The sequence below is a fragment of the Strix aluco genome, chromosome 23 (genome assembly GCF_031877795.1).
Source record: "Strix aluco isolate bStrAlu1 chromosome 23, bStrAlu1.hap1, whole genome shotgun sequence".
Classification (NCBI taxonomy): Eukaryota; Metazoa; Chordata; class Aves; order Strigiformes; family Strigidae; genus Strix; species Strix aluco.
In genome coordinates, this window is record NC_133953.1 from 8,580,905 (window position 1) to 8,593,734 (window position 12,830).

General features: G+C 58.1%; 1 protein-coding gene across 1 annotated transcript; it reads left to right on the top strand.

The window, feature by feature from the left end:
* Window positions 1-1,093: 1,093 nt before the first annotated feature.
* LOC141933880 (uncharacterized) lies at window positions 1,094-5,918 on the top strand. The gene is made up of 7 exons (XM_074848982.1): window positions 1,094-1,281; window positions 2,188-2,229; window positions 2,730-2,783; window positions 3,293-3,410; window positions 4,207-4,352; window positions 5,255-5,418; window positions 5,655-5,918. The coding sequence occupies exons 1-6, from the start codon at window positions 1,186-1,188 to the stop codon at window positions 5,402-5,404; spliced, it is 606 nt and encodes a 201-aa protein (XP_074705083.1). The 5' UTR covers window positions 1,094-1,185; the 3' UTR covers window positions 5,405-5,418; window positions 5,655-5,918.
* Window positions 5,919-12,830: the final 6,912 nt, after the last annotated feature.

Below are 12,830 nucleotides of genomic sequence, written 5' to 3' on the forward strand. Positions count from 1 at the left end.
TCCAGTATGGGGGACCAGATGGAAGGACTGGACATCATCGTGTGCGGAGAGGTGGCGGCAGTAGGAGCCGAGGTACCTAAGGCTGCCTTCTGGAAGGCCGTGGCTCAGCTGGCAGGAGTCAGGCACGAAGTGTCTCTCTCGGCTCCAAGGTGACTCCTGCCAGCAGCTGCCTGCCTTGTTCAGCACCCTTAGCTTGGGTGTAGTTCCTTTTGTTCGCTTTTTTTGTAGTTCCTTTTGTTTGCAAGGAGCGGCTCCTTGTCCCCCACCCTGGACGTGCCCCGCCACACATCACAAAGGGCCACCTGTGATGTCACAGCCACCAGTGCCTCCTAGTGCAGCGTTGTGCTGGCACGGACAGTGCTGGGGAGAGACGGGCTCTGACCGCAGCAGCACTGCCCTGGCACAGGGACATCGCTTCCCAGCCTCGGCAGGCTTTGCGGGGCCTTGCTCTTCCCCTTGCCGAGCACTTGCGCAGCACAAGTGTCTGCCTGGCCACAGCACGATGGGCCAGCTGACCTCCTGCTTCTCCCGGTGCGTACCCGCTCCATCTCTGTGGCACCAGGCACGGCCGGTTCCCGGCAGAGCCCCGTGTCTTATGTCCACACTGTGTCCTTCACAGGGGCAGCTCTGGTGGCAGCCAGCTCGGTGTCCTCGTGTCCCAGTGGCATCCCGAGCTGCTCCACTGCGACTGCGTGGAGGTGACCTGGCGTGGGAGGACGAGGAGGAGACACCTCCTGCTTTTCCAAGACACCCTTGCTATTGCCAAGCGCAGGTAAGAGGAGAAGATGGCAGTAATCTTTCTTCCAACTCCTGCCTCCAATACCAGCCCTCAGGAGACATCTTGCAAAGCCCTCTCAGGCTTGCCTTGGGTCCAGTGTCCAAGAACATCCCAGGGAGGTTTCCTCGGAAGGGTCAGGCGGACAGAAACCGGGGCTGTAAGAGTCAGGGTGTCTCCCCGGCAAGGATGTTGCCGATTTGTGCGACCAGCAACTCTGAGCCACCCTTCCCAGGGCTCTGTCTGGGTGTAGAGGCTCTCCCAAGGAGGATTGCCATAGTTGCCCCCCCCCAGAAGGCAACCTCACCATCAGCCCCCGCTCTTCCTGGCTGCAGATGTGGCACCAGCTTCCGGCTGCAGCACAGGGTGCGTCTCAGCGAGCTGTGGGTGCTGTGCAGTGAGAAGGCGGCATGCGGGTCTGCACAAGAAGAGACAGCGTTGGGCCTGGACTGCTGCAGGACCCTCATCCTCGTCTGGTCCAGCAGCTTCCGCGTGGTCACTTTCTGGTGAGTCGCAGTGATGTGTCACCCAGGCGTTGGGCTGTCTGGGCCAGTGCTCTCCCTCAGAGCCCAGCTGGCTCCTCAGGCTCGCGTCAAGGGGTGGGGGGGAAGCAGAGGCACTGCTTTGCTTGTGCAGCGTTTTTTGCAGCTCGGCTTATTTTCTGAGCTGGCCCTCTGCCCTCTGGACACAGCCCTTGCACAAGCTGTGCACTGTCAAAGGGGTGAGGCTTGGCGTGGGATGAGGGGGGACTGTGTGTAGTCAGTCGATCCCATTTGGTCCCAGGAAGCCCCAGGTGCAGTTCTGGCAGAGACGGGCTGTCGCTCCCCACTCTGGAGAAGCCCCGTGTCTGCGACAGTGCTCCCAAAGGGGATCCCAAAGGCTGCAGAGTTCAGGATCAAAAGCGACTCCTGGAGAGGCCTCCTTGGCTTTGCCCTTCTATGTTCTCCATCTGTCCAGGAGAGCAGAAAGACTTGCTTTTTCCTCCTCCCCTGCTCAGGCCCTGTCAGTCCCTAAGCCCCTGGGCGCAGTGGGAGCCTCTTTTTGGGAAGGCCCAAGAACAAGGGGAGAGCTGCTTTTTGGCCAGGTCTTGCTGGTGTCGGAGTGGCCTGAGGTCCTGGTCCCTGCCTCCCGCCCCCCTCCCGGCTTCTCTGGAGAGGAACAGCCCTGCTCTCGGTGTGCTCCCTCTGCTGGGACTGGAGCACAGCTGCAGAAAGGGGCCCTCGGGAGTGGGGGGGAAGCAGAGGCATCAGCCTGATGCCTTCTGCTTCTGCTAGAAATCTGCTTCGCACCTTGAGAAGCGAATCTGACCCCAGATGTCTGAGTTTTCCCACTGCGGGGGGGGCGGGGGGGGAAACAGCCCGACCCCTGGCTGGTGGCAGAGGGGTGTGATACTGGTTCTCCTGTCGCTGCAGCTCGCAAGAGAGGAAAGAGCTCTGGCTGGACGCCATCCTCAGGTAAGCCCCGCTGCAGTAGCAAACCTCTGGCGCCAGCGTGGCAGTCGGTGGGATGCTCCAGCTCAGCTGAAAGGCAGCTCGAGAGCTGGGGGAGAGGTACCCCCACTGCTGGGGCAGCGGTGGGTCAGCGCTGGCCGAGTTGCTCAGCCTTGCGTTGGTAAAGTAACACCGAGCCGATCTGGCTGCCACCACCTGCTCCTTCTGTGCCTGGACTTCTTCTGATGTAAACGGTGCTGGAGGGGCGGGCAGGGGAGAGAGCAAAGCTGGGTTCAGTGATACAGAGCTCTTCCTTTGTCCATTCCCTGTGCACAGGCAGAGGAGCAGAGCCCAGGAACTGCAGGTGACCACATTGCCCTCCATTCATCTCCTCGTGAACGTCTTGGGCCTTAGTGGATCTGTAAGTGTCTTTGTCGTTCCAGCTGGGTCAAGGGAGTGACTCTGCTTTCTAGCACGGACCGTCAGAGGAGTTTCTCCCACTTGGCTTTTGTTCTCTTTTCTAGCCGGTGACGTTAACTGCCCAGACCATCGAGGCTTTGGTTCAGTGCCAGGCAAAAGTAAGCAGTGGCTACGTTTCGCTACCTTGGCATTGTGTATGGGTGGGAGAGGCCCTAGGAGAGGAAGGTCGGCCTTTCTGGGATGGGAAGCCATCAAGACACAGGCCTCTTTCTCCCTGGAGGAGTTGGGGCGGAAATCTCCCGTGCCGGGGTGGGGAGCACAGAGGGGCAGCCTGTGTTCCCTGTGCTCGCTCCGGTGCCCTGTGCCCGGCTGTGCCTGTTCCGGACCACACGGCTGCCGAGAAGGGTGCTGGGGCAGGGCCCTGTGGGGCAGGTCCCGAGGAGCAGGGTGCAGCACAGGCCTTGGGAGCAAACACCCCCATGGGGCACAGAGCCCACGACTCCCTCCTGGGGATCAGGGCCCTGAACTGCAAGTCTGTGGGCTGAGAGGCGATCATCTTCATTTACCTTTGGGCAGGAGGAGTACCGCTTACATACGGAAAGTAATCTGGGATGGATTTTTTTTTTTTTTTCCCCCTCTCATCACTATCCCACATCACTGTCCTCAGACTCCAAGGCACGGAGAAGACCTCAGGACAGCCCTGGCCGAGCAGCAAGTGCGGGAGCAGCTGGAGCCAAAAGCATCTGAGCCTGAGGAGGGCAGAGCACACGCTGGTGTGCAGACAGGTAGAATGCTGTAAAGGTCTTAATTTCATGTCCAGCTCAAAGCCAAGTGATCCAGGTACAGCTGGAACAGGCAGTTCATGGTGCAGTTGGGAGCATCCCCTTGGGTGGTGGTTCTCTAGCCGTTGCCCTTATCACATCTTGGAATTCACCGCTTTGAATATTAACAGGGTGAATTAGGGTGACCTTTTCCAGAGGTTAATTGACCTTTCTTGAGGTTTCAGTGCACATCCTGGCTTGTGTGCCTCAGTGCCCTTCTCCGTTGGCACAGCATTTCACCCAGAACCAGGTGGTCTGCGGTGGAAGTTTTGTTCTCTTACCGCCTGACTAATGCAGATTGTGTTGCGTTCTCTGTAGCCCTTCTTTTCTGAGCAAGGTCTCTCAGCTCTCCTGTAGGAGACAGGTACAATTCAGACCAAGTGCCCACATTTCAGATGTGCTGTCACCTCCAGGGCTCTTCTGGCAGGGGTAGGAAGAGAACGTGCGTGTTCTTCACGGTAAGATCCAGTGCAGTGCTCTGGGCTGCGGCATCTGACATCTGCTGAGTGACGCCTGCTGCCAGGAGTCCTTCCCGAGGAGGGCAGCAGGGCTTGCAGAGCACACGGCGTCAGAGGGTCGACAATCACAACCATCTCCCTCTTCAGTTGGGGTGTAGGGTTTTGCCATCTTACTTCACAGGAGTCATTCTGCGGCACAGTCTTGGGATGTAGTTTGTCCTACTGAATCAACAGGCAGAGTCATGAGTCTTAACGCTCAACAGACCCCAACACGTGTCATTCCTTATGCCTTTGCTTTCCAGAGTTGTGTTCTGATGAGCCTGGGGCCCACGGAATAAAGGTGGAGATGGTGTGTCAGGCAGACGTGCACCTTGAGCGACCACCCTCTTTGCTCTGCAGCCTGGCAGAAGAAGGAGGAGCCGTGGCCAGGCAAGCTGAAGGAGGAGAGGTATGAGGCAAAGCCAGGCTCTCAAACGCTGTAGCAAAACGACCCATATCTGCAGTTGCTAGGGCAAAACGGAGGCGGCAGACTGCTTGCTTTGAAGCAGCTGTGCTCTGGGACTTTGCCTTGTTAGATGGCTCATCAAGAGGACAAGCCTGAGAGCAAGCTTTTTCTGTACCTCGTACAGTTGTGAGTCAAGCAGTTAGCTTAGCCGTGTTCACGATGGTAACAGCCTAAACAAATACTTGCAAGGCTCTGAAATGCAAAAAGTCCTCCTCCTACCTTATAACCTAAGTAGCAGCGCAATGCAGCCGTGATTTCCAAGCAGTCAATGGATGATAGGAGTAATTCCCCATCAGCAGTAAGCTGGAAATGTAAACCTATATTATTCATTGTAACTCAACCTTACACATTTGTTTTTTCACTCTTGCCTTATAAGGATATAACAGGAGATCCTGTTTGTTACAACAAACAGGGTAGAAAATAGGAATGCTGGACAGTGCAGAAAATCCTGGACCACCTTCCGCTTGCCCCACGGCTACCTGTCACCTTCATTTGCAGTCCCAGTAAAGCCACGTCTCTGGAGATCAGGGCATGCTGAGGCAGCAGGAAAGGCTTAGTCTGGCCGGTCCCAAGACACTTGCCTTTCAGATTTAACGAAAAGAAAGCCGGTACCTCGAGGAGGAAGTTCCCCTCCAGCCTGTGGGGTTTTGCTGCTGCCCAGGCTGAATGCGCGCCTGCTTTCCAGCACTTTCTCCTGTGAATGCTTTTTGCGGAAGTAGAGGCTGGAGTGACCAGATGCGGCGTATACTCATGTCCTCGGTCGTTGTGGTGTTTGAGTCGTTCTTCCAGATCAGAGAAGTGGCAGCTGAAGTCTGAATATTTGACAGGTGGCATTCTCTTGGCAGGAACCGTGCGAAGGCCGGCACACACCACCGCTGCAGGCCCAGGAGGAGCCCTCCGCGCAGTCGGCACCGTGGGCATTTGATGAGCAGGTCTTGGTTGAGCTTTTTGAGTCGGCCTTGCACATCGCTAGTGAGAGCGACTGTTGTAATTGACCCCACTGAGAGAGGTTTGTGTTATTTTTTCTTTTTCATATGTGAATGTAGCAATGTAGCAGGCTGAATAGCCATAAAACAGACTTGACAGTCTGGGGCTGGGGTCAGGGCCCAGGCAAGGCCTGGCAGCGGGTGCCCAGGCTGGGCTTGGCAGAGCCTCTCCGCTTCAGGAGGGCTGGGGGCACCGCTCTGGCCTCTCCCACCCTGCACCTGGGGGCCATGCCCGTGACCTTCCTGCTTCCCCTTACAGCCTCCAGTGACAGCTCAGAGCTCGCTGGCCCTGGCACTGGTAGCCGGTCAGGATCAGGGTCGTCCCACGGCTCGCCAGTGCTTGAGGGCAGCAGCAGATCCAGCCCACCTGGGCCTGACCATACACCACGCCGCTCCCGGGTGGAACGTCGGGCCCAGACGCCCTACCGCCGGCCCAGAAGGCGCCGGGAGAGGAGCCGCATGCCAGCACCAAGTGCTGAGAGCAGCACCCCCGGCCAGGTGGCCCTGGGGCTGTCCCACGGCTCCCCAGTACCGGAGAGCAGCAGCCCCAGCACCGCCAGCCAGCTGCCATCGGAGTCCTCCTGCCCCTCTCCAGCGCTCGAGAGTGGCAGCCGCTCCAGCCCCCGTGGGCCCGCGCGGATGAAGGACTGCTCCCGAGTGGAACGTCGGGCTCAGAATCCTTACAGCCGGCCCGGACGCAGATGCGGGACCAGCCGTGCGCCGTCCCCGCGTGCTGGCCCTGATTCCCTTCCACCGGCACAATAAAGCTGGCCGTTAATCTCTGCCCTGGGAGATTCCACGCTCATTTGTCAGCTTCCTCCTCCTCTCCCTTTCTCGAGGGGCAGCGTTAGGGGCTGGGCCCAGAGGGTTTTCTTCCCCCGGGGCCTGGCAGCCCCTTGCCCAGCCCTCCCTCCTTGCGAGCTGGCCTTGGCCGGCTGCCCAGCGCCATGGCCGTGTGCTTCGGGCCTCGCTGGCCCCCAGCCGGCTCAGTCTCCCCAGGGAAAGTTCACACCAGTGGCAAAGCTACTTTTCTTTACAAGTTCCGCTCAGTGTCACGGCTGGAGTTGTGACATGGTAGATCGTCTCGCAACAGTAGCCGAAGGGCGTTCCCATCGCCCAGTTCCGGGTCCTATTGCCCACCCTGATTGCTGCTGTACCAGACCCATCCAAACACACCATCAGCTCAGGCCACACAGAAGGTCCTAGGAAGGAATGTTGTCCCCGGCCTTCACCAGCCCTTGGCAGCCTGTTCAGCCCAAGAGCAAACCTGGGGCTCTGCGCTTGCTCAGCTTCACTCCCAAACAGGTGCAGAATCCCGAAAAACTAGTAAAATATTTGGAAAAGGTATGCTGTCACCCAGGTAATTCCAGAGAGACACAGCTCACTGCAACGTGCTGGGGCCTGGCCCGTGCCTACCGACTCAGTGTGCAGAGGTGAAAGGCATCCAGCTGGCCTTGGCTATCGCTGAGCGAGAAAGGTGGCCAGTGCTCTGTCTCTGCACTGACTCATGGGTGGTGGCAAATGCGCTGTGGGGGTGGTTACAGCAGTGGAAACGGAGCAACTGGCAGCACAGAGGCAAACCCCTCTGGGCTGCTGAATGAGGGCGAGATATTGCTGCTGGGGTAGAGAACCTGGCTGTGAACCGCTTAGTGCTGAAGGACTCTGCCCAATGCATTGGTTGTTAATTTTTAGTTTTTCTTTTATATTTAAGCCCAAACGTGGGTTTAATCCGCCTCAAGGAGGACCATAAAAATGCCCCCGTAGCAGGAAACAGAGCCTAGCCTGCCCAGGAGACCTCTCGAGCCTTTGGTTTAACACTCTGCCCATCTGCAGAGAGACAGCAACACCAGCTGCAGGTAGGCTACAGCAGGCACCTCGAGGGGCAGCTGCGGCCCTGGGACACGGGGAACAGGGGGCACGTTGTGCAGAAACTCTTTAGCTCTCACTTGGGGAAGGCCTTCCCGCGTGACCTGCTGCGTATCGGAGGCTGTGGGCAGTGGATCAAGCTCAGGCCTCAACTCCCTCAGTGTCTCTTTCTCCATCCCAGCCTGTTCCCCAGGGCGTTCCCAGCCCTTCAGGATCACCAGCACTCACCCCCACACCCCTCCACAGCCAGCCCCTCTCTCTCCCAGGCTAAAGGCGCCCTTGTGTCCTGGCTGGCCAAACCATAGTGCCCTCCTGCTCCCCAGCAAGACGGGCAGCATGCAGAGAGGGAAATGCTCGCTGCAGGCAGCTCGCTACGTATGTGAGCAGCCAGCCCCTTGCACCCACTTCTCAGTCACGCCAGCACCAGAAAATACCAGCAGCCAAAACATCTTCCCTCTGCTACTCCAGCCCTGCAAGGTCACTCTTGCTCCTGTTCTTCATTTTCTTCTTTCTTTTCACGCCCTGTCCTGGGCTGGAATGGCAAAACCGCGTTGCATTTGGGTGAGAATATGTCTGTGAGCAAACTGGCTGTGAGGACGGAGGCAGCAGCGCTGCATTCCCGCGCCACCTCTCCCCATCAGCCCCTGCCGAGGCTTTCGGCAGAGACCCCCTTCCCCCTGCCCTCGCTGAGCTCCTGCAGTTCTCTGCCGTAGCCTGTGGCGGATTTCCTTGCAGGGACGTCGCCGTGCTCGTCACATCACAGGCTGTCCCAGCTGATGCGTGGCTGGCACATCCCTCCCGTGAGCTTTACCCACATCCCAACACGCTGCAGGGATGAAATGCTCTTTATTTTTCGAGTGATCAGACCGCAGAGGTCTGACAAAACTTCCCGGGGGTGTCAGTGCCACGAGTTCCCTTTCCTTTCCCGACTCCCCGACGGGCCCTGCACAGGCTCTTCTGCTGGGCCTTGCCTAGCTCCTCACAGGCAGAGCCCGGCCGGTGCCTGGCCTGGGGCTGCTCCAGCTCCCGGCATCCCTCTGCTCTCCAGCTCCCCGGGCCCCGCACACAGGCCCTGCTGGCGCCGCACCCACAGCCCTTCCTGCAGGGCCGCTCGCCCGCCTCTGCCCCCGGTCAGGCCCGTGCCCGGCATCGGGGTTTGCAGAGCGTGCGCTGGGGCTGCGTTGGCCCTTTTCTTGGCCAAAAACGCTTCGTGTGACTGAAATCCGGCCAGCACAGCGCATTTCCCGGCTGGAGGCGGCTGCACTGGAACCTTCCTCTGGGGCCTGAGGGAGGGGGTCGGTTGGGGGCGGGAATGGCGCCCAGAGGGGCTGCTGGCCCCGCCCCCTCCCCTCCAGCTGCCAATGGGGCTGCTGGCCCCGCCCCCTCCCTTCAGGCTGCCAATGGAGCTGCTGGCCCCGCCCCCTCCCCTCAGGCTGCCGATCTGCAGTGGCAGAGGTGGAGGCAGCAGCCGCGGAGGTGCCCCCCCCCCGGGGCCCGGGCCGAGGCCTGGGCCCGGCGGGTGGGGGCCAAGACGCTGAGCCCCGGGCCCCGGCGGGGGGAGCGGAGCGGAGCGGCTCTCTCGGTGCCGGCACTGGCAAACCAGCCGCCTTTGCCGGGCAGAAGCTGCGTCCCGGCCCCGGGCCGAGAGCCGCCCCCCGCCCTGCCGCCCCCACAGCCCCGGCGCCGGGAGCGGGGGAACTGCCCCCCCCCCCCCGCGCCCGGCGCCCTCCGAGGGAGCGAAGCGCCGCTCCGTCCTGCCCCCGCCCTCCGCCAGCCGCCGCCGCCTCCGGCCCCCCCGTGGGGACCCCCGGGAGGGGGGAGCCTCGCCCGGCCCCTGCGAGGGAGCAGCCGCTCTGAGTGAGTACAGCGGGACCCTGGAACGGCGGCAGTTTGGGAGGGGAAAGGGAAAAAAAAACCGAAAAGCGTCTTCCCCCCCCCCTCGGGCTGTCCGGTGGCTCTTGGTGCTGAATTCCCGGGGGAAGCTGCGATTTGGTTTTTTCCTCACCACACGAGCAGTCTCTCTCTCTCTCATGGCTGCTATTTTCTTCACACATTACACAACCCCCCAAAGGGACCCCTTACACTTACTACCCACACAACATAAAATGACAAATACTACAAACATCAGAACACCATTAAGAGCATATAAAGCCATTGCTTGTTGATTATGTGGTGTATCCAGAGAATTCCCCCTTCTTTGTTTTTAAATCAAGGCCCTTAGTATACAAGTTAGTCCTTTTAGGATCACAGCGTCAGCACCTTCTGTAAAAATGCTGCTTTTGGTGTTCAGGGGAAGCCGGGACGGACGAGCGTGCGCCTCGGCCGCAGGCGGTCACTCCGCGGCGGGGGGAGCTCGGGGAGGCCCAGGGCCGCCGCCACCAACTCCGCGCTTGCAGGTGGGGGGGGCGCGAATGCTGAGTACAGCCATGAGCGATTGCCTCCAGTATACGTGTTGTGAGTTTTTGAGTCCGTCCTCGTTAATGCTTTTCTGTAGTTCTTTAATAACAGAAAAATGCAGTCCTTCCCAACGTGGCTGACGTCCCGGCTCATAAATTACAGAAGCAACAATCTTTCTCGCCACGTCCATATCCCCTTGCGCCAAGGCTTCTTGCCTCTCTTTTACCCACGAATCATCCCCAAGTAAGGGAGGACACAGGCCAGGGTCTCTTTTAGGATTTACAGGGTCAGGGTCTAAAAGACTGTCACAGCCAAAAGACCCAGCATATAAAGCTTGCCGCAGGGGTTCAGAACATGTGTCCTCGCCCTCTGTGTCCTCAGATAAATCTATCAGTAAATGTCTCAATGCTTTGGGGCGTGCCGGCGACTTGGGAGAGTCCCCATCAGAGTCCTCATCGGCAGGTAGTGGACATGTGGAAGGGGCTCGCAGCTTTTCTGGGGGTGTCTCAGCCACAACTGTAGGATCCGCCTGAGACTTGGATCCACTCGGTGACGTGGCATCGGCTGCAGCTACTGCAGCAGTCCGATCACTTTTTAGCTGTTTCAGGGAATCATTTACCAGTTGCCATGTAGTTAAAGATGATGCAGCAGGGACCCCATTCCTTTTGCACCAAATAAGCAAAGTACGTATAACCTTTTCCTCATACTTGATTCCCATCTTCTCCAGAATTCTTATCAAAATATGTAAAATAGACTTTTTCTCTGCAGAAATTTTCACCCCCATCTTTAGTTCCCAGCTGCTCACCTTCTCTCCAGGTGCCTTCAGTTACTTGTCTGGACTAGTGGGCTCACCTCTGCTGATCGTAAAGTTCAGCTGGGCTCCGCTACCACTGCTCAGCTTCCGCGGTCCTCGCTCTGTCCCAAATCGAGTTGGGGTTCGCACGTCGGGGTTACCAGTTGTAGCAGCCAAAAAAACGAGTCAAAGTGTTCTTCTTTCTTTCTGCAGGGCAGGGGCCGTTTATTTTCTTTAATCTCTCTTTTTCTTCTTACATTAATACATACTCATACAATAATACACACTTATGCTCTCATTCAAGCTCTTACTTCATAATAAGCAAATCAGCAACTAGAGAGCCATCAACCCTCTCTCCCATCAGACAGTTCCATACTTTTCCACAGCTCAGCATTGCAGCTGTCTGTTGGTTTTCCCTGCCACCTTAGCACAGCCTGGCAGTTTCTTATCTTCCTTCCAAGGCCTGTTTCTCCTCAAGCCTTGCTGCTTCTCCGGGCCTGTGCAGAGCTGACTGGCCGATGTCAATTTGCCTCTTAACATATTGAATCTCCCACAGCTGCGCAGGGCTGACACTCCCACACCCGCCCAATGAAAACAGGGCTTCTTGGCTGCTCAGGGGTAGCAGCTGCTGACTGCCTTTGTTCTCGGGGCTTTGTGGTAGTTGGGGTGCCGGGGTTATGCTGTGCTGGGGTAACGGTTTTCCAGGGTTATCACACACTAGTTTTAGGGAGAGCCAGTGTTGTTACTGGGTGCCAGGGTTATGGGGGTGTAGGCTTACAGTGAGCTGGGGTTATGGGGCGTTAGGGTTACGGGATGCCAGAGTGTAGGTGGGATAGCATTAAAGTGTGTTATTTTTAGGGACAAAATTTGGGCTTTTTAGTCCTGGATTCCTGGGTTGTTTGGGGGTCTCTTGCCTTAGCTTATGTTCTGGGCGGTTTTTGGAGAGTCCTATTTTAGGCTATTTTCTTTTTAGGGTTTGGATAAGGGGCCTCTGGTTTGTGTATGGTATGTCTTCTAGTTGTTTTTTTTGCTCTTCTGGTGGTTTATTTTGCATTTTGTGTCTTGTAACCACCATTTCTGGTCTCATATGCCTGTCTAGGTCAGCCAGTGTCACTTCTGCTGCAGTCCAACTCATTTCTGGTGAGCGTTGGACTGTTTTAGATAGGTTCATGCAGAATGACTGCCAGATGATGAACGGGCACTCCTCGGAGAGCTGCCTTGGAAGAGTCTGGGGCTGCTACCTGGGACTTCAGGTTGCTCCGAAGGAGGCAAACAGAGTGCAGCAGCTGCCTGGCGGGAGCCCTGAGCAGCTCTCGGGCATGGCCGTGCCTCCAACGTCAACAAAACATTTTGGGTAGCTGCCATAGAGGATGATGGGCCTGTGGTATGACACTTGTGCCCTGGGACAGGAGGTTTGTGACCCACCCGAGCAGAGAAATGGGCTGTGGTGTCACCAAAGGCGCTGGGGGAGTCTAAGAGGTTTGGTGGGACTGTTGGGGTGACACTGCTGTGCTTGCCTGTGACCTCAGCTCACCGGGTATTGTGTCTTCCTTAACCGCAGCACCTTGCTGCTGAGGATTGTCCATCCACAGCCTGTTTGGAGCAGGAAATCCAGACTGTTAGTCATTTTTCTTCACCCCAGAGTCTCTCCAAGTCTGGCCTGAGCCCTGGGTCCAGTATGGGGGACCAGATGGAAGGACTGGACATCATCGTGTGCGGAGAGGTGGCGGCAGTAGGAGCCGAGGTACCTAAGGCTGCCTTCTGGAAGGCCGTGGCTCAGCTGGCAGGAGTCAGGCACGAAGTGTCTCTCTCGGCTCCAAGGTGACTCCTGCCAGCAGCTGCCTGCCTTGTTCAGCACCCTTAGCTTGGGTGTAGTTCCTTTTGTTTGCTTTTTTTGTAGTTCCTTTTGTTTGCAAGGAGCGGCTCCTTGTCCCCCACCCTGGACGTGCCCCGCCACGCATCACAAAGGGCCACCTGTGATGTCACAGCCACCAGTGCCTCCTAGTGCAGCGTTGTGCTGGCACGGACAGTGCTGGGGAGAGACGGGCTCTGACCGCAGCAGCACTGCCCTGGCACAGGGACATCGCTTCCCAGCCTCGGCAGGCTTTGCGGGGCCTTGCTCTTCCCCTTGCCGAGCACTTGCGCAGCACAAGTGTCTGCCTGGCCGCAGCACGATGGGCCAGCTGACCTCCTGCTTCTCCCGGTGCGTACCCGCTCCATCTCTGTGGCACCAGGCACGGCCGGTTCCCGGCAGAGCCCCGTGTCTTATGTCCACACTGTGTCCTTCACAGGGGCAGCTCTGGTGGCAGCCAGCTCGGTGTCCTCGTGTCCCAGTGGCATCCCGAGCTGCTCCACTGCGACTGCGTGGAGGTGACCTGG

Coding starts and splice junctions, on each gene's coding strand:
- LOC141933880 (XM_074848982.1), top strand. CDS start 1,186: ATGCGGGTCTGCACAAGAAGAGACAGCGTTGGGCCTGGACTGCTGCAG. Junction 2,230..2,729: donor TGGCTGGACGCCATCCTCAG/GTAAGCCCCGCT, acceptor TCTCTTTTCTAG/CCGGTGACGTTAACTGCCCA. Junction 2,784..3,292: donor TGGTTCAGTGCCAGGCAAAA/GTAAGCAGTGGC, acceptor CACTGTCCTCAG/ACTCCAAGGCACGGAGAAGA.